General features: G+C 43.6%; 2 protein-coding genes across 5 annotated transcripts in view; both read right to left on the bottom strand.

Annotated features, from left to right (window-relative positions):
• HKDC1 (hexokinase domain containing 1) overlaps positions 1-3479 on the bottom strand; it is a 60889-nt gene extending 57410 nt beyond the window's left edge. The window contains exon 1 of one of the 2 annotated variants that reach the window (XM_032256181.1): positions 3141-3479. In XM_032256181.1, coding sequence (XP_032112072.1) covers positions 3141-3203 — 63 coding nt within the window. In that variant the 5' untranslated portion in view covers positions 3204-3479. The remainder of the gene's footprint in view (positions 1-3140) is intronic. The other variant, XM_032256180.1, reaches the window with a different exon arrangement.
• A 10628-nt stretch (positions 3480-14107) lies between these two features.
• Positions 14108-25375, bottom strand: part of SUPV3L1 (Suv3 like RNA helicase) — a 29156-nt gene continuing 17888 nt past the window's right edge. For 2 of the 3 annotated variants that reach the window (XM_032256177.1, XM_032256179.1), the window contains exons 11-15: positions 24745-24964; positions 22417-22497; positions 21870-22046; positions 17610-17758; positions 16084-16658 (exon numbers count right to left, since the gene is read on the bottom strand). In XM_032256177.1, coding sequence (XP_032112068.1) covers positions 16226-16658; positions 17610-17758; positions 21870-22046; positions 22417-22497; positions 24745-24964 — 1060 coding nt within the window. In that variant the 3' untranslated portion in view covers positions 16084-16225. Of the gene's footprint in view, positions 14235-16083; positions 16659-17609; positions 17759-21869; positions 22047-22416; positions 22498-24744; positions 24965-25375 lie in introns of those variants that run through there. The other variant, XM_032256178.1, reaches the window with a different exon arrangement.

Genomic DNA, 25375 nt, shown 5'->3' with positions numbered 1-25375 from the left:
AAAAAAAAAAAAAAAAAAATCTACCAAGGTTTATCATAACAATACTTTTATTTTATTTTGAGACAGGGTCTTGCTCTGCTGCCCAGGCTGGAGTACAGTGGTGCAATCACAGCTCACTGCAGCCTCAACCTCCCAGGCTCAAGTGATCCCGCCACCTCAGCCTCCCAGGAAGCTGGGACCCAGCTAATTTCTGTATTTTTTTTAGAGACAGGTTCTCTCCATGTTGTCCAGGCTGGTCTCAAACTCCAGGACGCAAGTGATCATCCTGCCTCAGCCTCCCAAAATACTGGGATTACAGGCATGAGCTACCTCGTCCAGCCTAATATCTTAATTATTAAAAATGTTTTTAAAGTATCCAAATGTTCAACAAGAGGGGAAAAAGTTAAATACATTCTGGCATATCCACTTGATTGGATATTAGGACGACATTGCAATGAGAATTATGATTGACAATGACGAAATCTACATAAGTGGTGACGCTAGAACAGTGAAGGAAGCAGTTCAGAACTGTGTGTGCCTTAGAAATATAACTAAAAACATACAGCACGAAGAAAAACTAGGAAGGCTTCCACCCAGCAAATATGAAAGTGTTTGAGATTAAAAGTAAATCAAAGGTGGAATTACAAGCAGCACTTCCACTTTTTTGTAGTGTTGACATACAAAGCTGTAAAAAATACGCTTTGAAAACCTCCCAGTGCTATGGCTGGACAATCGGCAGGTCAGTGACCAGGCCTGGCCTGGTGCTATTAATAGGGCAAATAATGTCAATATATTGAATTGGAAAAGAAGCTGTCAGAGTGGTTTCTCTTTTTTTTCATGTTGTTTTGTTTTTGTTTCTGTGCTGGTATGGGGATTTTTAGAAATCGTTCCAGGGTCTCAGTAGTAACCCTTGCAAGGCAAGTCTGGCCCAGGGTCTGGACAATTCTCGAGGCAGGAAGCACAGAGATGAAAAACGGGACTCACTGCCTGACCACAGAGAGAAGAGCTGTACCTTTTGACCAGGTGTGTTTCTACCATGTGCTGGGAGGAGTGTTCTCAGAACCATGACTCAGCCCAGTAGCTGTAAACCAGCCTCCGGCACTACCCCGGAGACTTCCTGGGGCACTTGCTTACGGTGGCTGTAAAAGTGCTTCTAACTTCCTCACCTCCCACAGGGAGAGGGAGGTCAACTCCAGGAATTGACAAAGGCTGATCATCAGCCTTTGTCAGAAGGACCTGGAGCCCATCAGCAGAGGCTGTTTCCCATCACAGGGTGCTGCCGAGCCCGCACCTGGGCTGGTGGACAAACATGTCCCGCCTGATCCTAGGGTACAAAAGGTTAACCAACACAAAGGGGCCCAAGGAAATAATATAAATTTGCAGAAGCAAAGTTTTCAGGTTCCAAAGATTCTCCCTTGGGGGTGGGAGAGATACCATGGTGCATGTTACCTGCTTAGTAGTAAAGACAAAAGCAGGTAACAAAAGTGGATTCCTAGGCAGCGCCTCCTTAAGTAGCCAGTAGAGGGCTCTGCGAACCTAATCAACAAGTGATTGCTTTACAATATTTTTTAATTAGCTACCACCTCTAACTCAACTCTCTAATGAATAGAATTTAGTGGGAGTTAAGCCACACTTCCTCTCTCTCTCTCTTTTTTTTTTTTTTTTTTTTTTTTTTTTTTGAAATGAAGTCTCACTCTGTTGCCCAGGCTGGAGTGCAATGGCACAATCTCAGCTCACTGCAACCTCCACCTTCCAGGCTCAAGCAATTCTCCAGTCTCAGCCTCCCTAGTAGCTGGGCTTACAGGCACACTTTACCACACCTGGCTAATTTTTGTATTTTTAGTAGAGACGGGGTTTCACCATGTTGGTCAGGCTGGTCTTGAACTCCTGACCTCAGGTGATCCACCCACCTCAGTCTCCCAAAGTGCTGGGATTACAAGCATGAGCCACAATGCCTGACCTATTTTTTCTTTTCCCTTCTTTCTTTTTTTTTTAGACAGGTCTCTGTCGCCCAAGCTGGAGGGCAGTGGTGCAATCTCCCGGGCTCAAGCCATCCTCCCACTTCAGCCTCCTGAACAGTTGGGACTGCAGGCACGCACCACCATGTCCAGCTGATTTTTACATTTTTTGTAGATGTTGTAGACCAGCCTGGGCAACATTTTATAGACCAGCTTGGGCAACATATCCTCCAATGTTGCCCAGGCTGGTCTCAAACTCCTGGCCTCAAGTAATCTGCCCATTTCAGCCTCCCAGAGTGCTGGGATTACGATGTGAGCCACCACGCCTGGCTTTCTTTCTCATTTTGAAAAGCAGGAAAGCATCATGGCACGACAGAAAGAGCATTGAAGGAGGAGTCAGTCAATTTGGGCTTAATCCTTGGTCCATCCTAAATACTTGGTGTCCTTGGCTAAGTCCTCCTGCTAGGAGGACTTCTGTCATCCGCACATTGAGAGGTCCTTTTTGCCCGGGGCCCTGACAGCCAGCTGGTATAGCCAGTGTAGCAGATGGGGCTCATTTCAGCTGCCTGGAAGGAACCCTGGTTCCCCCCACCCCTGCCCCGTTGGCCCTTGGCAACTTTTAACCAGCCCACCTTGGAATTAATTTTGTAGACAAGTTCTACAAAATTCACTACAAGTTCACTGAGCAAAGTGACAAAATAATGCACACCATGAATAGTGTACCCTTGGCAAACAGCAGGCGCCAATAATAGATATTTCAATTACTGTCTATTACAATTCACACTCTCTTACTGCCCACATCTATATGCTTTCAAATACAAAAATAAACAGATCTGCTCCAATAGTTTTTAAAACTTCTTTGAAAATGATCCTCCTCATCATTGTGGCCTTTCTGAGCAAACATCCCTTACAGCAAACACCATCCTCTTCAAGCTTTCCAAAGACTCTCCGCACCCCCTTCCACATCCAATACCTGCCAGGAAGTTCCGAGTGAAATGTAAGGACAGTAATGGAAAGCCCAGGAGTGTGGGAGAATTACTTCCTCTTCCTCAGTGAGTCTTTTACTGGTCATATGCTCCCAGTATCTTGTCTAATAAGCTCTCTTAACTCCCTTCGGTTTTTTTTTTTTTTTTTTTTTAAGGGAATCAGTTCTATCTGTGAAGAGGGAGCCGGGCATCTCTTAGCTTCGTGAGTCCTCCTTACCTTCTTGATCTGATCCTCCTTCAGCTTGCTGAAGTAAAATGCCATCAGGTGGACTGCAAACATTTTCCTCAAGTTTGGTTTCTCCTGAGATGGGCAGAGATTCCTGTGGAGGGTTCACTCCCACGACTCTGAAGTGCTGCTCGCTTCCCGTCCAGGCTGGCAGACCTCCTGGGGAGCGAGGTGCTGCGGAGTAAATACCTCCAGCCTGCTTGGTTCAATGATTAAGCTTCGCCACCCCCCCCCCCACCCTTTGATCCCTCCCTCTGGCACACGCTCAATTGTCTAATAGAAGGCTCTGGGTGGTAGCTGAGGGTTAGTGGAGGGGGAAGCAGGGAATTGATGGGTTTCTTGATTACTTGAGAATCAGGTGCCACGAAATCTCATTGCTAAGCAACCCTCTCAAGCCAGGGCTCTGCCAGACCCACTCAGCCGAGGAAAATCTTCTGAGAAGTTGGGCACTAAACAAAGCCAACTTTCTTTCTTTCTTTTTTTTTTTGGAGACTGAGTCTCATTCTGCCGCCCAGGCTAGAGTGCAGTCGCACAATCCTGGCTCACTGCAACCTCCACCACCCAGGTTCAAGTGATTCTCCTACCTCAGCCTCCCAAGTAGCTGGGATTACAGTTATGTGTCACCACACCCAGCTAATTAACAAAGCCAGTTTTCAACCAGTGGAGCTGCTCTGCAAATTTCCAGTCCCAGGCTTTTCTCTTTAGTCTTTTTATGCCGGTGGCATAACTCTGTGACCCCCTGCTCCTCAGAAGCGCCATCCTAACTACAATAAACATCGTCCTGGTCAAGGGGATTTCAATAATGTTGGGGCAGATTCTTCCACTTGTGACAGATCAGATATCTTAACTAGTATCTTAACAGAAAATGATCAATAAATGTTTACCTATTCACAATGTTAAGCCAGAAAACCTTTATTTCACAGGTAGCGACCCAGGAAAAAATATGCCTGAGAAAGGGTGAACTGAGGTCACCAGTACTCACTAGGAATCATTGCTGCAGAGAAGGAAGTCACAGATAAGAAATGTCTCAGGCCAGCAGGGTGTGGTGGCTCATGCCTGTAATCTCAGCACTGTGGGAAGCTGAGGCTGGTGGATCACCTGATTACCTGAGGTCAGGAATTTGAGACCCACCTGGCCAACATGATGAAACCCTGTTTCTACATAAAATATAAAATACATAAAATTAAAAATATAAAATACTTAGCTGGGCGTGGCGGTGGGTACCTGTAATCCCAGCTACTCAGGAGGCTGAGGCAGGAGAATCGCTTGAACCTAAGAGGCAAAGGTTGCAGTGAGCCGAGGTCACACCATTGCACTCCAGCCTAGGCGACAAGAGCAAAACTCCATCTCAAAAAAAAAAAAAAAAGGGAAATGTCTCAGGCCACTGAGATGTTTTATTCACTCACTTCTCACTCATTATACGTGGTGTGAGAAGGACCCAGAAAGCAGCCAATAGGGGGTACAATCAGCCTTGAACTCTTTCCACAGTCACAGACTGGCTAATTGAAACCAACAACAGCAGTGTTAACAATAGCAGCTAACATGATGGCACACTTACCAATCCCATTTTGTTTTTATTATTATTACTTTTTAAACAGGGTCTCATTCTGTCCCCCAGGCTGGAATGCAGTGGTGGAATGATGACTCGCTGCAGCCTCAACCTTCTGGGCTCAGGTGATCCTCCCACCTCAGTCCCCAGGGTAGCGGGGACTCCAGGTGTGCGCCACCATGCCTGGCTAATTTTTGTATTTTTGTAGAGATGGGGTTTTGTCATGTTGCCCAGGCTAGTCTTGAACTCCTGGGCTCAAGTGATTTACCCACCTCACCCTCCCAAAGGGTTGGAATTACAGACGTGAGCCACCACGCCTGGCCCACTCTCATTTTATAAATGAAAAAACTGAGGCCCAAGAAGGTTAGGTGATGCCAAAGCCGTAAACAGGACAGTGAGGGGTCAATCCTGGGAGTTTGATCCCAGGGCCCAGCTCTTAATACGTGACATTGGCTCTCCATCCCTGCTTTCTTCACGCAATAGACACTCAGTAGATATCCAATTGGTAACTATTAGTAGCAGGAGCATTCTGTTGGGTTATTAAGAATTTCTTTTTCTTTTTCTTTTTCTTTTTTGAGACAGCTTTACTCTGTTGCCCAGGCTGGAGTACAGTGGCTCGATCTCGGCTCACTGCAGCCTCCACCTCCTGGGTTCAAGCAATTCTCCTGCCTCAGCTTCCCAAGTAGCTGGGATTACAGGCACACACCGCCACACCTGGCTAATTTTTGTATTTTTAGTAGAGACGAGATTTCACCATGTTGGCCAGGCCAGTCTGGAACTCCTGACCTCAAGTGATCCACCTGCCTTGGCCTCCCAAAGTGCTGGGATTATAGGCATGAGCCACTGCATCTGGCGGTTGTTAAGAATTTCAACCACATACTTGGAAAACTAAATACAGAGATATCATGTCAATTATGTCAACAGGGTGTTCCCAGTAGAGGGAAAAGGGAAATGAAGACATTCCTGACTATAATGTCCCAAACACTCATCAAATGCTCCCTAAAATTAGCAACTGACCAGAGGTTCACATAGGTCCGCTGGACACCCTGATGTTTCTCCCTTCTACATGGCACCTGCTTCTCATTACAAGGGGCCTCTGGGTGTGGGGGAACATATATTTTCTGGTCAACTTGACAGCTTCAGCTTTGTTTGCTTTTCTACTGCACAATCTCATCAATCAAAATAATTGCTGAATGATTGCCTGGAGAGGGAACCTTCAATAGCCACCTCTTCAGAAGCCACTGACTCTCCAATCAATGCTCCCTACCCATCGCCATGTGGACCATCCATCAGGTCTCACTTAAGCCCACAGTGCAGAGGCAGCTCGGTTAAAATTACTCCAGATGCTTTTTTCATATTGATATAAGCATATTAAAACTGTCTCCCAGATTGAGAATCCCCATCCTTTTCAGTTCATTTACCTTCAGACTATGAATTTTAGCTTGCTCCTTTATTACACAAGAAAACAAAGATTAACCTTTCATTCCCCAAACCATTCAGTTCCCCAAATCAGGTGGAATTGTTGGTATTCTGAAATGGGCATGCTATGCCCTAGCCCACACTGGCTGAGGATAACATCCTGTGAAGGTCACCTGTCAATTATTTATCCCCCACTATTTTTTTAATTGCAGAAACAGTCTCGCTACATTGCCCAGGCTGGATTCGAACTCCTGGTCTCAAATGATCCTCTAGCTTAAGCATCCTGAGTAGCTGGGACTACAGGCTTGTATAACCACACCCAGCATTTAATTCTCCCATTTAAAAAGTAACTGGGCCAGGCACAGTGGCTTATGCCTGTAATCCCCGCACTTTGGGAGGCTGAGGTGGGCGGATCATCCAATGTCAGGACTTCGAGACCAGCTTGGCCAATGTGGTGAAACCCTGTCTCTACTAAAAATGCACAAATTAGCTGGGCATGGTGGTGGGCGCCTGCAATCCCAGCTACTTGGGAGGCTGAGGTAGGAGAATCGCTTGAACCTGGGAGGCGGAGTGTGCAGTGAGCCAAGATTGCACCACTGCACTCCAGCCTGGGTGACAGAGTGAGACTTTGTCTCAAAACAAAAACAAAAAAAGTAACTTGGCCAGGCGCGGTGGCTCAGGACTATAATCTCAGCATTTTGGGAGGCCAAGGTGGGTGGATCACCTGGGGTCAGGAGTTTAAGACCAGCCTGGCCAACATGGCAAAACCCTGTCTCTACTAAAAAAATACAAAAATTAGCCGGGCATGGTGGCACATGCCTGTAATCCCAGCTACTCAGAAGGCAGAGGCAGGAGAATTGCTTGAACCCAGGAGGTGGAAGTTGCAGTGAGCCAAGATCGTGCCACTGCACTCCAGCCTGGGCGATAGAGCAAGACTCCATCCCAAAAAAAAAAAAAAAAAGTACGCTCCAGTGTAGTATGCACCAACTGGCATTGATTTGTTCAACATCAGTATAAGAGGTTACAGTGGCCAGTGGACAAAAGGACACAAATCATAACCAAAGATCTCTGCAATCTCACGGTTGCTTGTGTGAGTCAGAGAGGCAGCCCTTGGGTTTTAATCGGGCAAATGACACGGGATGATTTTCATCTATTGCATCATTCCATTTTTAATCTGAGCACATTAGCATCTACATTACAGGGCTGACTAAGGTGACTAAACCAGGAAGTTTAATGATTACAGAGATCACATGCATTTGGAGTCACCTAGCTCAGCCCCCTCACTTTATAGAATCAAGACAAAATAATTAGGTTATTTTACCATTCCTCATCTGATTACGCCAATTCAAGTCTTGGGATTTTTCAACCTTACTAAAGCTATTCAAATCTTGTAAGTACTTGGATTTTGCTTAAGAACACCCATTTGAGGGCAGAGAGGGACAAGTGACATTTCAGTTACAGTGTATCACACATCTGGCCCAAATCTTCCATGTAAGAAGGGAAACTCTCCCATCTCGAGGTACAACTCTGTTTCATAGAGCTCCCCTTTAATCTACACGGCTCCTTTTGGCAAGGCCCAAAGATACTACTACCTGTTTTCCTTACTGAGTTTGGTGGGAGGACTAGAAGTCCAGTAAAAATTTACCTATTTAGCCAGGCGCGGTGGCTCACGCCTGTAATCCCAGCACTGTGGGAGGCTGAGGCAGGCGGATCACCTGAGGTCAGAAGTTTCAGATCAGCCTGGCCAATATGGAGAAATCCTGTCTCTACTAAAAATACAAAAAAATTAGCCAGGCATGGTGGCGCATGCTTGTAATCCCAGCTACTCAGGACGCTGAGGCAGGAGAATCACTTGAACCCAGGAGGTGGAGGTTGTGGTGAGCTGAGATTGAGCCATTGCACTCCAACCTGGGCAAGAAGAGTGAAACTCCCTCTCAGGAAGAAAAAAAAATTTTACCCATTTATTTAGCAAATACTTCCATGGGTTTTACTAGATGTCTTACAATAGTAATTCCACAGTAACCATCATTCTCCCTGTTTTACAGATGGAGAAACAGCCCAGCTGGGATGTGGGAGAATTGAGATTAGGACGCAGGCAGTCTGGCTCCAGAGTTCTCGGTTGCCCGCTGTGCTACACCTGCTAGGCTGGAAATAAAGCACAAGGAAACACGTCCCTCAGCTGGAAAACTAGCCCTATGGTCCAGGCAGCACAGTGGAAGTTACACAGGCCCCGGTGTCCCACTTGGCTTTTTTTTACTGAAGGTGAAGGTCCATGTCTATATTCGTATCTGTAAAAGCTTCATAGCTATGTCAGTGGTCACTACAAGAAAGAAAGTAAATCAGTGAGGTCACACACGGAAAGGCATGTGGCCTGCACACTAAAAGCATCTCCTGAAGCTCAGCCGTTCCCTGGCTAGGGACCCCTCTTCGGTTCAGCCCCCTTGGTCTCTTGGGAAAGAAAACGTGTGCAGACCTTTCAGTACACTCAGTAATCCATGATCATATAACATGAGAAGGTACCTGTTCCATTTACTGGAATTATAGAAACAGTTGGGAATTTTATGGAAATTCTATTCCTATCACTAAGGAAAACAGCTCTTGAATTCTGCCATGTGTTTTTTTTAGGGGTAAGGCCAAAGTTAAGTTGTCATAGCATAAATCAGTCTGGCCTGCTGGCACTCCACTTGCTACAAAAGAATAAGAAACTGGGCAGGATGCAGTGGCTCACACCTGTAATCCCAGCACTTTGGGAAACAGAGGCAGGCAGATGACTCGAGGTCAGGAGTTCAAGACCAGCCTGATCAACATGGAGAAACCCCATATCTACTTAAAATACAAAAAATTCCAGGTATGGTGGCATATGCCTGTAATCCTAGCTACTCAGGAGGCTGAGGCAGGAGAACTGCTTGAACCCGGGAGGCAGGGGTTTCAGTGAGCTGAGATCATACCATTGCACTCCAGCCTGGGCAGCAAGAGCAAAACTCTGTCTCAAAAAAAAAAAAAAAAAAAAGAAAGAAAGAAAAGAAAAGAAACTGTGTGAGAGAGAGCAAACTTCCATAATAAGAAAACCAATGTAGAAAATTCCAAACACTGCCAGTAGTAACAGTTACAATGGTGTCTCTATGGGAACAACCACAAATAAAATGGAAGTGTTAACCTCAGCAAGTTTCAAAAGAATGCTACCGATGATTTTTACAGGTTTATTACCAATCAAAGACAGGGAATGCTCATGAAGAAATTCTGACACAATTTCTAAATCATGACTGTACCTTAATGGTCATATTTGCAAAACACAAATCAAGGAAAGAAAAGCCATACAAGGAAACACAGTTCACACGGTTTTTAACACTTTTCAGCATAATTACAACCTCAATGCACAAAACAAAACACCAAACGATAGGGATGTGTCAAAGGAACACAGGAGCCAAATGAAAGTGAAAGAGTTCCTTATTTTAAAATAATCAACTTTTAACGAGATCTGGTTAAACATGGCATTAACCTACAAGGACACAGAGAAAGGAAAGAGTGACTGATAAAAGATCTTAGCATAATTCTGGAAGACAGAACGCTCACAGAAGTAATTGCTTAGCAGAGGAAACACAGAAACCTGAGTGCCCACAGAGGGTGATTTAGCTGAGAAGGGAGCTGTGACATTTGTAAAACTCTAAAAATGCTCAGGAATCAGGGGCCCAGGGGACAAGACATAGAGCCCAAAACAGGAGATTGGTTAAAAACCTATGTAAAAAAGCTTGGCTAGGCATGGTGGCTTACCCCTGTAATCCCAGCACTTTGGGAGGCCAAGGTGGGTGGATCATTTGAGGTCAGGAGTTTGAGACCAGCCTGGCCAACATGGTGAAACCCCATCTCTATTAAAAATACAAAAATATTAGCCAGGCATGGTGGTGGGCACCTATAATCCCAGCTACTCATGAGACTGAGGCAAAGGAATTGATTGAACCTGGGAGGTGGAGTTTGCAGTGAGCTGAGGTTGCACCACTGCACTCCAGCCTGGGCAACAGAGCGAGATTCCATCTCAGGGAGGAAAAAAAAAAACAAAAAAACTACATATATGGAAAAGGGAAAACTACAGAGATAGTAACTTGGTGGTAGCCAAGGTTTCAAAAAGGTGGATCCCGGGATGCTAAGTAAATAAAACACAAGGACGTTTTTAGGGCAGTGAAAATATTCTGCATGACACTGTAACAGTGAATACATGACACGTTTGTCAAAACCCATAGAATTTGACAGCACAGAGAATGAACTTTAATATACATATATTTAAAAAATACTTAGGAGGTCAGTGATGCAACACAGACTGTGACAAGAAAGTCTAACTGTATTACGAATGTGTGAAATAGCCTGACTGAAGGGGAAGGGAGGGAAAATAGTCTGACCCAAGAAACTTTGGAAATTAGTACAGTAGTAAGACTACAAGTAAAAGGAAGTGTATGTGGCACTGTATTCTGGTTGATAAAGTTGCTTCTCGCAAGAGCACGCTTGGCAGTTCTGAAACCACTATACCAGAATACTGGAAATGAACAATTAAGTACATGGATGGTGGATGGTAGGAGGAAGGTTTTTTGCTATTGGAGTGAGAGGCTTCAAGCTGGGGAGAAGGCTAGAATGATCCATGCCACTGCATTAGAATTGAGGACATCAGTATAAACTCATGTTTAGCTTCATATGGATATAGATGGCTATACATATATGTTTATATAAATATTTGAAGACATGTATATAGCTTAGTATACACATGCATATGTCCTTGCTCTGTCAGCTGAGAGACCCTAGAAGCAATGACACCCAGTAGCAACATGCACACCTAGTGCCCTGATTTTGGTTTCTTTTTTTTTTCTTTTTGACACAGAGTTTCACTCATGTTACCCAGGCTGGAGTGCAATGGCGCCATCGTGGCTCACCAAAACCTCCGCCTCCTGGGTTCAGGCAATTCTCCTGCCTCAGCCTCCTGAGTAGCTGGGATTACAGGCACACGCCACCATGCCCAGCTGAATTTTTGTATTTGTAGTAGAGACGGGGTTTCACCATGTTGACCAGGATGGTCTCGATCTCTTAACCTCGTGATCCACCCGCCTCGGCCTCCCAAAGTGCTGGGATTACAGGCTTGAGCCACCGTGCCCGGCCCTGATTTTGGTTTCTAACATCATTATACAAAAAAAAAAAAAAAAAAAAAAAAAAGAATCAGGTCTATACAAGGTGGCGCATCTTGTAGTGCCAGAAAGGAAGGAAGTAATCAATAAAACAAAACACCAAATGATAGGGATGTGTCAAAGAAACACAGGAGCCAAATGAAAGAGTTCCTAATAACTAAAGCTAGAAAAAATTGATAGGAGTGTTAAAAAGAAAAAATTGATCAAGATAAAGTATGATTAGATTACAGCCCAAAGTACACATTTTCATTAGTCTGTGCTTATATAAACAAATAATTGAATAAATATATAAGTGAGGGAGCAAGGACCAATCTCCCATGAAGAAGGAATTTACATAGATACCCCACCGTCAAAGGGGTGAAGCATAGTGTACACAATGACTCTTTCCAGAGAGTTCAGTATGGAAAATGAGAAAAGGGTAACGTGACAGTGAGGAAAACTGACACATATCCTCAGCCACGTGATCAAGGTCAACTTCAGCAGGGTTAAGTCATGTTGACAGTACAGATCCGTGATATGAGGTGGTAAGAATGGCACCTTACCTCTGGGCTCTATCAAAACCCACAATGCTAGTCTAATCATAAGAAAAACATCAGACAAATCCCAATTGAGGAATATTCTTTAGAATACATGACTAGTACTCCTCAAAGCTGCCGAGGTCATCAACAGCAAGTCTGAGAAACTGTCACAGCCAAGAGGAGTCTAAGGAGCCAACTAAATGTCACGTGGTATCCTGGATGGGGTCCAGAAGAGAAGGCCACTGGGTAAAAAAGGAGATCCAAGCAACCTGTGGCCTTTAGTTAATAATGTGTCAATCTTGGTTCATTAATTAAATATAACGAGTGTACCATACTAATATAAGATGTTAATGGGGGAACTGAGTGTTGGGTATATGGAAATTCTTCGTACTATCTTTGCAATTTTTCTGCAAATCTAAAACTATCCTTTTTTTTGAAGCTTATGTTTTAAAATCCTTACAGACACTGCCGGGTGTGCTGGCTCACACTAGCACTTTGGGATCACCTGAGGTCAGGAGTTCAAGACCATCCTGGCCAACATGGTGAGACCCCGTCTCTACTAAAAATACAAAAATTAGCTGAGCGTGGTGGTGCATACCTGTAATCCCAGCTACTCAGGAGGCTGAGACAGCAGAATTGCTTGAACTTGGGAGGCAGAAGTTGTAGTAAGCTGAGTTTGTGCCACAGCACTCCAGCCTGGGTGACAGAATGAGACTGACTCAAAAAATAAAATAAAATAAACCTTACTGACATTTGGGGAATCATTTTAAAAAGCCAGCTTACCATCCAATCAACCTGCATCAAAACTGAAAAGGCATTAGGCCTACAAACAGAGCTCTCCATTAGCTTAATTCTTCACTTTTAAACATAGACAGAGGCAAGGATCACTAGACACGTAAGACAAGTTTCCAACAATGAAGGTAGAAATCAAACCAAGGTAGGAAAAAAAAAAGGAATTAGAAAGAATGTAAAAAACATAAGAAAACTGTAAAATGATAGTATCTACAGAGGCTATAGGTAGAGGTTTATCTATTTTTTTTTTAGATAGGGTCTGGCACTGTGGCCCAGGCTGGAATGCAGTGGTGCCATCTCAGCTCACTACAACCTCCGCCTTCTGGGCTCAAGTGATCCTCCCACCTTAGCCTCCCAAGTAGCTGAGACTGCAGGTGCACGCCACCATGACTGGCTTATTTTTGCTCTTTTTGTAGACACAGGGTTTTGCCATGTCACCCAGGCGGGTCTGGAACTTCTGAGCTCAAGTGATCTGCCCTCCTTGGCCTCCCAAAGTGTTGCGGATTTACACTCTTCCACAGTTTATGTTCAGTGGAATCCACAATAATCCAAGGAGGGCTCTCAGGCGAGTACTTCAAAACCTTTAAAAAAATATTTTAAAATATATTTTAAAGCTTTGAAACTGGGGAGGGAAATCTCAGCATGATTCCCTTATCCCTTTGGCTGTCCTTTAGGAAACATCTATTTTTCATTACATCCTAATAGGTTTGAGTTAGACACACACAGAATGACTGCATCATAATTACAGACTCCCAGTTTTGAGTCATAAGAGACTCTGATTTGTAATGATAGTTTTGTATATTCGTGATTTACAGTCACTTTTCAAGTTTCATTTTGCAGATTTATACTCTTCCACATATATAACATACAAATCATTACAGGTCACCGGATATTATCCCCAGTCAGTGTTTTTTATTGTTGTTGTTGTTTTGAGACCGAGTCTCGCTCTCATCCAGGCTGGAGTGCTATGGCATGATCTTGGCTCACCACGACCTCCAGCTCCAGGGTTCAAGCGATTCTCCTGCCTCAGCCTCCTGAGTAGCTGGGATTAGAGGCATGCCCAGCTAGTTTTGTATTTTTAGTAGACGGGGTTTCTCCACGTTGGTCAGGCTGGTCTCCAACTCCCAACCTCAGGTGATCTGCCCACCTTGGCCTCCCAAATTGCTGGGATTACAGGCGTGAGCCACCTCGCCCAGTCCCCCAGTCAGTCATTTCCTAACCATATTTTATTAAATTACCAGGTCTGTAGTGATAGGCGAAAATTAGCATGTAAGGCTCAGTCCACAGCCCATGTTTATGTTCAGCAGAATCCACAATAATCCATGGAAGGTTCTCAGGCAAGTACTTCAAAACCTGTGAGGAAACCGGAAGGACAGGAAAGAGCTGTCTTTCAGCAAAAGCAACATGACCTAGTGAAATCAACGCCGGGAATTTAGTTGGCCCTGAAGCCCACAAAGAAAGATAAGTGACATGTCAAGCTTGTTGCAGAGAAGGAAGACCTAGGCCGTTATCTTGGTGAGACAATTTTAGGCACACTGAAGAGAACTCTCCAGAGCCACTCCAATTCTCTTTTTCCCGTTTTGCTTCACATGCTGTCATCTTTTCTTTAGTCTCTTCTAACCACAATGCCCTCCTTTCCCTGCAAAGGAAGGAGATGTGAAAGGGCAAACTGTTACTATTTAGAAATGCTCGTTAGCTAAATGTTCAAGCAGCCCTTCCCTTACAGTATCCCCCACTCCTACCTCTCTTATTTGAGGCTTTAACTTTATTTAACTTAGAGACAGGGTCTTGCTCTGTTGTCCAGGCTGGAGTGCAGTGGCATGATCACTGCTCACTGCAGCTTCGACCTGCTAGGCTCAAGGGATCCTTCCACCCCAGCCTCTCGAGTAGCTGGACCACAGGTGCATGCCACCACACCCAGCTAATTTAACTTTTTTGTAGAGATGAGGTTCTCACTGTGTTACCCAAGCTGGTCTCAAATTCCTGACCTCAAGTGATCTTCCTGCTTTGGCCTCCCAAAGTAGCTAGGATTACAGGCATGAGCCACTGTGCCCAGCCACTTATTTATTTAGCTTATTCAAGACTTTTCACTTGCCTTAGTTTTTAAGTGTCTTGCCTAAGTCTCTTTGAATTACCAACTCTGGCCACCAAACTGGAGAAAATAGGAGAGTTGACAGCATTCTAAGTGATGTACCCCATCACTTAAATCCAATGGGACCAAATCCACTATTTAGTTCAATTCATAGCTATTTTTTATAACCATCTGGACAAGAATGACTATGTTTGGGGCCGGGCGCAGTGGCTCAAGCCTGTAATCCCAGCACTTTGGGAGGCCAAGGCGGGTGGATCACGAGGTCAAGAGATCGAGATCATCCTGGTCAACATGGTGAAACCCCGTCTCTACTAAAAATACAAAAAATTAGCTGGGCATGGTGGTGCGTGCCTGTAATCCCAGCTACTCAGGAGGCTGAGGCAGGAGAATTGCCTGAACCCAGGAGGCGGAGGTTGCGGTGAGCCGAGATCACGCCATTGCACTCCAGCCTGGGTAACGTGAGTGAAACTCCGTCTCAAAAAAAAAAAAAAAAAAAAAAGGAGCTACCAGACTATGTTTGCTATGGTGTAAGTCACAGGGGTAAGCAAAGTCTAGAAAGGGCAGTTGCCCTATTGCAGAATATCAAGAGATAAGCACTGCCAGGCATTTCACTAGTTTATCTACAAGCAAGGGAGAAATAGAGTCAGTGCCACCCACTCAGCCTTTATTTCCATGAAGGCAAAGGTCAGAATGAAGATTATCATGTCAGTTAAATATGTTACCTCTAAATTACCAAATAAAAAAGCAGACAGAGGTGGCAAATCTGGCTACGTTCCCTCACCCAATTTGAATCAAATCATTTAATCCCTACTTTGAGGTCAGCCTCAATTCAATAGTTGCTCAAGAAATTAGGCCGGGCGTGGTGGCTCACGACTATAATCCCAGCACTTTGGGAGGCCAAGGCGGGCAGATCATGAGGTCAGGAGATCGAGACCATCTTGACCAACATGGTAAAACCCTGTCTCTACTAAAAATACAAAAAAATTAGCTAGGCATGGTGGCAAACGCCTGTAGTCCCAGCTACTTGGGAGGCTGAGGCAGGAGAACTGCTTGCACCCAGGAGGTGGAGGTTGAGGTGAGCCGAGATCACGCCACTGTACTACAGCCTGAGCGACAGTGCGAGACTCTGTCTCAAAGAAGAGAAGAAAAAAAGAAATCAGTTCATTGCTGACATCCTCAGCAGTGGCATAGGAAAGTGGTCAAACAATTCACCAGTGATTTATTCCCTGTCTAGCACTGTCTTAGTACCAGTCTAAGAGTGCACTTAGTACTATTCTACAAATGGCCATTATATAAATATTTAAATTAAACCTCTATGATATCCTAGTATGTTCTAAACTTAAAAAGAGTAACAGTTTGGTCATTGTTAAGAGTGATTTTTCTGTGCAAATAAAAAAAAAAAAAAAAAACCACCAAAAAACCCCCAATACCAGCTGGCCACAATACTAGAGCAGGGAGTAAATGCATATGAGGGAAGAGCATTCAAAATAGATTTTTATTTGCAAAATTAAATTAAAAAAACAACCAGGAACAGAAAACTAATCTGAATCAGGTTCCTTCTTTCTTCTCGTTCCTTTTGAATGAGTCTCAGACTCTCCTCTTTCTCTGTTGCGTTCAATTTGTTGTGTCATCCACTCTTTTTCCAGCTGTTTCAGCATGTCTGGAGTGAGGAGTCCTTGCTGCACCAATCTGGAAGCAAGGGACAGCTCTCCGGCATCAGGGCTGGGTGGCTCAGCAGCTTTACTTCCCACAGCTTTGGCGCCGCGTGCCCTTCTAGCTTGGCTCCTTAAGACTCCTGACAATTGTGACTGCCTCTCTGATGGAAAGCTCTCCAAATTCAACAGCTTACGTGTCTCAGAAATTTTAATCAATTTAGTGATATTGTGTACACCATCTTGGATAAGAGTATCTAGTTCTTTCTGGAGATCTCGAATAACGCTGCCATCTGGAAACATATCCATAAATCGGTAGCTGGGAAAAAGACATATTAACATTACAGGAACAGCTCTTATCACACTCAATGGCACACCTAAATCTTGACACTGATTCATTCCAAATGTTCTCTTTTTGCAAACTCTGTTCAGTGCCTTTGCTCAATCTTCATTTCTGCCCCCAACACACCCAAGGAATATGTCGTTCTGAGGGTGGGTCGGCACTGTACCTCAAGGATTCTGATATACTCCTGGAGAGGGACATGCCCTCCTTTGAGAATCACTGGCCTAGCCGGGCGAGGTGGCTCACGCCTGTGATCCCAGCACTTTGGGAGGCCGAGGTGAGCAATCACGAGGTCTGGAGATCGAGACCATCCTGGCTAACACAATGCCCCGTCTTTACTAAAAACACAAAAAAAATTAGCTGGATGTAGTGGTGTGTGCCTGTAATCCCAGCTACTCAGGAGGCTGAGGTGGAGAATTGCTTAAACCCGAGAGGCAGAGGTTGCAGTGAGCCGAGATCATGCCACTGCAGTCCAGCCTGGACAACAGAGCGAGATTCTGTCTCAAAAAAACAAGAAAAAAGACAATCACTGGCCTAGAATAGGACTTCTCAAATGATAATGGACAAGTCAATCACCCGGGGAGCTTGTTAAAATGCAGAATCTGATTAAGTCAGGGATAGGCCTGATACTCCTTAGTTCTAACAGGCTCCTGGGTGATACCAATGCTTTTGGTCCAAGGACCATCCTCTGACTAGCAAGAGTCCAGTGGAAGTTCCTTCTCACCTAGCCATCTTAACTAGAATTGCAAGAATTCAAGTCATTTTTGGAATGGGTATAAACCAGGTTCAACTGCCTTTATGGACAACAGACATCATATAGAGCACCTTGCAAATATATCCATAATTTGAAAGAGAAAAACAAATTCATAAAACCTTTAACTTGCCCTTTTAGAAAAATGAGAGCATATAAAGGAGAAATGTTGGTACCTTAGCCACAGGTAAAGATCCAAGACATCGTGGATAGCTTCAAGATCCACGAGGTCTTTAATATTCTTAGGTGGAAGTAAAGGCCATTTGATGTGTCGGCGTAACCATGCAAAGGTCAGAGGCTCATTCCTGCTATACTGCCTGGCAAACTGAGAGAAAAAGAGGAAATGAGTTTCATAGAAGTGTCAAAATTCCCTTAAGTTTACAGTTAGAAAGAGAAAAAAAAAAAGAAAGCAAAACAAAACATTAATTGTGGTTGCATTTCAATAGACAGGTGGTTTCTTTTCTCCTTTATACTTTTTTACATTTCTAAGAACATTTAATACTTTATAAGGCCAGGTACAGTGGCTCACGTCTATAAACTCAGCACTTTGGGAGGCTGAAGCAGGCAGATCACTTGAGCCCAGGAGGTCAAGACTAGCTTGGGCAATATAGAGAAACCCCGTCTCTACAAAAAACACGAAGAATTAGCTGGGCGTAGTGGCATGTGCCTGTGATTCCATCTACTCCTCAGAAAGCTGAGGTGGAGGATTACTGAGCCCAGGGAGGTCAAGGCTGCTGTGAGCCATGATCATGCCACTGCACTCCAGCAGAGTGAGACCATCTGGAGAAAAAAACTTTATGAAGATACTTTAAAAAAAAAAAAAAAAAAAAAAGATTTCCTTCTTTTTCCAAAACCAGGGTAATAATATGTGCATCAGAAGCTGTACAAGGGCTACTCGAGGCACACTGCCTGTAGGGTATCTCTGCTTCACAAGGAGCAGTGAAACAAAAAAAGAAGCTATAGAAGAACTCATTTCCCAGGGCCTAAGTCTGTTAACTCTTATTTAGGAAAATGTGATGTTCTAAGCTATGCACAGACAGTACCTGAAGACTCCCATTTTCTATCTCATGATGTAATAGTCCTATAACCTCAAATACGAGCTTAAGTTTCCCTATCTTGTTAATGTCCTCCCTTAGTATAAAGAAAACCTCTGAGGTGGCCTGGTGCAAGGCTGGTCAGAAGTCAATCTTGGCTCTGCCTCCTGCGAGTTGTATGGCTTTGGCCAAGTCACCACTCTGTGCTTCAGCTTCCTCATCGGTGACGTGAGACACCACAGCCCCATCTTGAACCACAAGACACTGCCAGGGAATGTGCTTTGAAAACAATGTTGCATTCCAGGCATTAGGCTTTATTATACATCACCTGTACTTCAGAAGATAGATATACAACCACACAGTAAGACCCCTTAAGCAAGAGTTTAAATAAAATCTTCAGCTTCAAGATTTAAGATGATTTCAAATGATTCCTTTCCTAACTAGGAAAAATTATCTCTAAATGCTTAACATAAGCAAGGTCAATACTTCAGAGGAAGAGCAGTTTTAGACCAACTGTGGTTAAATAATGCCACAATTTTGTTAAATTCAGGCTGTTGCCCTCGTAAGTTTAATAAATGCCCAGTAGGATAGCCATAAAGGGCAGAAATGTGACCACACTACCTGCTAGGCAGGACAAGCCAAGCACGAGTTCTCAAGTTATCTTATAAAGGCAGTGGCTCTATTTTTTTTTTTTTTTTTTTTTTTGCCACAAACAACTAGTGGAAGCTCAATATATAAATGAGATAAGTAAGGAGCTGTGCAGAGAGGGCAGGGAGAGATGTCCATCCATCCATCTATCCAGCAGCTGGCCCTAAAGGAGCTCCATGGAGCACAGCTTCCAAATCACAGTCCTAAGGGGCATCATAAGTCATCAATATAATTGAGCTCTGTCATAGTTCAGTAATGACAAAGATCAAGAAAAAAGGAAAAGCCTCTAGATTTCATATTCTATTATGTATGTATGTATGTATATATGTATTTATTTAGAGATAGAGGCTCCCTCTGTCCCCCAGGCTGGAATGCAATGACCTGATCTCTGCTCATTGCAACCTCCACCTCCTGGGTTCAAGCAATTCTTCTGCCTCAGCCTCCTGAGTAGGTGGGACTACAGGCGCTTGCCACCAACCCCTGCTAATTTTTTGGTTTTTGTTTTTAGTAGAGACATCGTTTTGCCATGTTGGCCAGGCTGGTCTCGAACTCCTGGCCTCAGGTGATCCACCCACCTTGGCCTCCCAAAGTGCTGGGATTACAGGTGTGAGCCACCACACCCAGCCCATATTCTAATTTTTTTTTTCTTTTTATTATTTTTACTTTTTTTAAGACGAGGTTTCATCATATTGGTCAGGCTGGTCTTGATCTCCCGACCTCAGGTGATCTGCCCACCTTGGCCTCCAAAGTGCTTGGATTATAGGCGTGAGCCACCACATCCGGCATAGTCTAATTTTTAAACAGAAAACACATGGAAAGCCTGGGCATGGCCACTCACGCCTGTAATCCTAGCACTTTGGGAGGCCAAGGCAGGTGGATTACTTGAGGTCAGGAGTTCGAGACCAGTATGGCCAACATGATGAAACCCCATCTCTACTAAAAATATAAAAAATTAGCCGCGTATGGTGGTGCATGCCTGTAATCCCAGCTACTCAGGAGGCTGAAACCGGAGAATCACTTGAACCCAGGAGGCAGAGATTATAGTGAGCCAAGATCATGCCATTGCACTCCAGCTTGGGCAACAGAGCAAGACTTTGTCTCAAAAACAAAACACACAAAGTGTGATGGCACACACCTGTGGTCCTAGCTACTCAGGAGTCTGAGGTGGAAGAATCACTTGAGCCCAGGAGTTTGGGGTTACAGTGAGCTATGACTGTGCCACTGCACTGCAGCCTGGGCAACACAGTGAGACCTTAAGAAAACAAGCAATTGTTGACCTGCACATTCCAGAGACTCCCTATACCTTAGTAAAGAGCTTCTACTTCACTAGAATAGCTGCTTAAAGGATGGTGTGAATGGGGCCAAGGCCAAGACTGAGTTCCAATCTGGTCAGTTTAAAGCAGTTTAAGACTCTGTTCCACAAACTTCACCCTTATGCTAGCTAAGTCTTTCACAACTGCCAGCCAGCTCTAAGAAACATATTTTCTAGTTAAACATCTGGACATGGAAGATCTCTAACACATATTGTTAAGAGAAAAAGGGCAAGTTGCGAGTAATTCATTAATACAACATTTATGGGGCCGGACACAATGGCTTATGCTTGTAATCCCAGCACTTTGGGAGGCTGAGGCAGGTGGACTGCTTGAGCTCAGGATTTCGTGACCAGCCTGGGGAAGATGGCAAAACTCTGCCTCTTCGAAATATACAAAAATTAGCTAGGCACGGCTTGTACCTGTAATACCAGCTACTCAGGAGGCTGAGGCACGAGAATCGCTTGAACCCAGGAGGCGGAGGTTGCAGTGAGCCAAGATGGCACCACTGCACTCCAGCCTGAGTGACACAGTGAGACTCTGTTTCAAAAAAAAGATAATATTTATGGGGAAACACACCCTCACAACAAATCTAGTGTTTCCACATGAACATGCATGTAGGCAAAGGCAATGAAAAACAGTCTGCAAAGACACACGCCAACTTACACAAGTAGTTATTTCAGAGGACTAAGATTAGGGGAGGTAGTAAAATTTAAGCTATCTGTAATGTTTTACTTTTGTATAAAGATGATATATGTATTATTTATGTAAATTTTTTTTTTTAAAGGATGGAATCTTGCTATGTTGCTGGTGATGTTCTCAAACTCCTAGGCTCAAGCAATCCTTCCTGCCTTGGCCTCCCAAAATGCTGGGATTACAGGCATGAGCCACGGCACTGGACTCTTTATGTTATTTAAAAAGTAAGTTTAGAGATAGATTTGATAAGAATATAGCTGGTGAGCAGAATACTCAGGCCTACAGAAGAAATGGCAGTGAACCTCAGTAAGTCAGAACAAGATTCAGAGAAGGCCTTTGGGTATAGTGAGGTGGGGAGGGCATGCGAAGCAGAGGAAATAGGGCGGGCAAGGTCCCAGGGAGGTGAAAACAGCATGTGAGGGCAGGAAGTTACTTTCCACTGTCCTTCCTGGTCCCCCAGAATCCTGTGCTTCCCAGAAGTCAGAGATTTGCATCCCTACCCAAATGAGTTTAAAGGGGCTAGAAGCTTGGCACGGTGCTCATACAAGACAGTAACCCCCGGCTCAGTGCTTTACACTTAAGAAAACTGAACACTGTTGCTACTATTAACCCCCATTTACGTTTTAACAAAGTCTCTCTCATATTACAGTATACTCTTCTAATTGTTTTATTTTGAATAACAAAATACTGTTTGGGGAAACTGTGTTAATCAGAAGCAACTCAAAATATTTTAAAGATAAAGGTTTACCTGTAACAGGGAAGAGCACACAAAAGGCTGCTTCTTGTTGATAGGGGCCGTGCAGAAAACATACCTCACTCGCAGACTTAATGGAATATGCTGGATCAACTCTGCAGAAAATTTAAAATCATCCATATTGCAGACAAAATACTGCCCGTCAACTTGTGAAAAGTCTACAAAAATATCCTGGGGAAAAAAGATATATAAAATTACTGGACTGCCTAAGTGAATTAAAATGAACACTGAATAACATGCTCAAGTCTACAAACGACAATCTCTTTAATCCAGAACAGACTTCCAGAAAGGCTTGCTTTAATCACTGCCTCTTAAAGCCAGATGATTTCTCCCATATCTGTCCCCACCTGAAATCTGAGAGGAAATTCCTCAGGACTAACGTCCCAAAAGATTTTCGAGTAAAAGTTTTCGCTTGTAAGATAAATTTTATAAATAGTAACTTCTCAAAGGCAGACTATCCCTTCATGATCATGAAGTTAACCAGTAATCACCTGACGTATCAACATTTTTAGAAGAGATTTGAAAGGGAGTTTCCACTTACAATGAGATTGGAAAGCGTTGTATCAGGGAGATGGTAGGCAAACATTTCAATCTGCTCAGCAGTTGGATGAAGACCAGCTGCCTTTTAGTAAAAGAAAAAAACAATCAGCTGATTTTTTTTTTTTTTAAAGGACAGATTTTCTTAAGTGATTTCATGATAAAGTCCTATGCAGGCTAAGCTCTCGCCAAATAAATACATTCAGGCTAAACTCTCACAAAATGAAGTAAATGCCAAGAATTTGAGTAAAAGAGAAAAAATACCGTTTCATTATTTATTACCAATTAGAAAAGCTGATGAGATGATTTAGTAAAAATGACAGATTTATTGCCACTGAGAAATTAGTCTTTTGATTACATTTTAGTCATATTTCTAAAACCTATGATGATCTGACAGAGTATACAAAAATGATTTTATGGCCAGGTGCAATGGCTCATGCCTGTAATCCCAACATTTTGGGAGGCCAAGGTGGGGAGATTGCTTGAGGACGGGAGTTCAAGACTGCTTGAGGACAGCCTGGGCAACATAAGGAGATCCCATCTCTTCAAAAATTTTTTCTTTCTTTTTTTTTGTCTTTTTTCTTTCATCTGACATCCAGGAATACAACAATTTTTTAAAAAAATTAGCCAAGTATGGTGGTGAGCACCTAAAGTCCCAGCTGCTCAAGAAGCTGAGGTGTGAGGATTTCCTGAGCTCAGGAGTCTGAAGTTACAGTGAGCTATGATCATGCCACGGCACTGCAGCCTGAGTTACAGAGTGAGACACTATCTTAAAACAAAACAGGCGGCGGGGTGGCTGGGCCGGCGGCGGCGGCGGTACGAGGCGAGCGCTCGGGGTCCGGGTCGCGAGGAGAAGGAGGAGGATGTAGCGCGCGGAGGGAAAATGGCTGCTGAAAACAAGCCGGAAGATGATCATGGGAACAGCAATAGCAGTCATGTAAAAATCTTTTTACCGAAAAAGCTGCTTGAATGTCTGCTGAAATGTTCAAGTTTACCAAAAGAGAGGCACCGTTGGAACACTAACGAGAGATCATGATGCAGCCGTCCTTTTGGATTTCTTTTTAATAATGTGTGACCCTTCACCTTTGATCCCCTGACCTGCATTACCTTGGTAACCATTTCATTTTTTAATTTAATTTCATTTTTTAATTTTGGTGTACAAGCGGTAACATTTCATCTCTCAAAGTGTAACACGCTGATTTCCTCAACTAGAGATACCCCTTTGAGCGATAAATTTGCAAAATGCTGTCTTCATTTTCCGTATTAAAATTCATTTCAGTTTTTAAAAAAACCAAAACAAAAAAACAAAAGAAAAACCTGTTTTCCAGGTTAAAACCACTTTCCATCTTAATTCTCCTCACTGAATTAAAATGAGTAAGAAAAACCCAGTCGCTTTAACCAAGGTAATAAAACTAAAATACATACATACATACATACATAGCTCTAGAAAGATATGAAAACATTTTTAAACTAGAATTGAGTTATCTGTAGCTGCACATTACAGTGTTAAGACATGACCACAGGTAAGTAAGGAATGAAGTATGAAATAGAGAAAGTGAATGAAAAAGACAGAGGAAATGAGGCAAGAGTGATTAGTCATAAGGGCGGGAAGAAGAGTCCAATATATGAGGTGCCCAGGTGGGAAGTGGGGAGGTCATGGGAGCCACCCAGGAACCTAACTGTACTGCTAAGAAAAGTTACAGCAATGATTCCAGCACAGCCTTCCCCTGGGAGCTTCTCCCTGCATTATCTCATGTCTATACTCCCCTTCATCTAGTGTCATGGACAAATGAGATAAGCTATGTATGTGAACTTTCCAGGCAACTTTAAATTTTGTTTCTAGAAAGTTAGTTTGTTTCAAATATGTACAATTCTAACTCATTAACTATATTGACCAAAATTTAACCTTGTATTCACAGGATGAAGTTGTATTGCTTAGGGCTGTTTTTGCCCTGCACTCAAGGGTTTCGTCTATATTCAGGCTTCTGGTCATTTTTCAGTCCCTAATGTAGCTCTGTGTGCTCACCTGAAGCAACTGCTTTCCTCCCTGTTCCTTCCTGCTGCTAGATTCCAGAAGAAATTAAAGGCAAATCAGGTTAACTAAATTGTGTCAATCTGGACCTTCACTTGCATACCATTCTCTGATCAAAAGATCTCTATGGCTCTCCAAAGCAATAAAGGAGGGGTTTTTTGATGCAGTTTTCATGGCAGAATATTTTCTTTCACTTATGTTGTATCCAGAAAAGTGTCTGAGGCAAGAGTCTGGATGGTGGGTGAGGGAAAGAATGACTATCCTCCACAGAGAAGTAGTAATTAACATGTTACACCTTACCCTTATGGGATCCACAGGCCTATTCAAAATTTCCTTTAATAAACCGAGATCTTCGCGGTTCATTGTTGTAACCTCTCCTTCTTTAAACTGCGAGCTGAATCTGCCAGCTCTGCCAGCAATCTGCAGGGCCTGAGAGGTTGTGATTGGTTCCATTTCTTTCTCTCCCTTTTCATTGATACTGGGCTTTATAAGGGAGTAAAAAATAATTCTCCTTATGCTCCTGAAACAGAAATAAAAGTGATCCCACAGACTGTATGAAAAACCCTCCAATACTGGATCACTACATAATGCTCACTCCAATACTAGCTTAGGTCCTCTTGCAATCTTGACTGCCACTTAAAAAATTAAGGAATGCCAGGCACAGTGGCTCATGCCCATAATCCCAGCACTTTGGGATGCTGAGGCAGGAGGACTGTTTCGAGGCCAGGAGTTCAAAGCCAGCCTGGGCAACATAGCAAGACCCAGTCTCTACAAAAAAATTTTAAAAAACAGCTGGGTATGATGGTGTGTGCCTGTAGCTCTAGTGCTCAGGAGGCTGAGGCAGGAGGACCACTTGAACCCAGAAGTTTGAAGCTGCAGTGAGCCATGATCAAACCACTGTACTTCAGCATGGACCACAGAGTGAGACTCT

The sequence above is a fragment of the Sapajus apella genome, unplaced genomic scaffold, assembly GCF_009761245.1.
Source record: "Sapajus apella isolate SASKATOON/1434 unplaced genomic scaffold, GSC_monkey_1.0 scaffold94, whole genome shotgun sequence".
Classification (NCBI taxonomy): domain Eukaryota; kingdom Metazoa; phylum Chordata; class Mammalia; order Primates; family Cebidae; genus Sapajus; species Sapajus apella.
The sequence above is the reverse complement of the archived record's forward strand: the minus strand, read 5'-3'. Positions and strand labels throughout refer to the sequence as shown.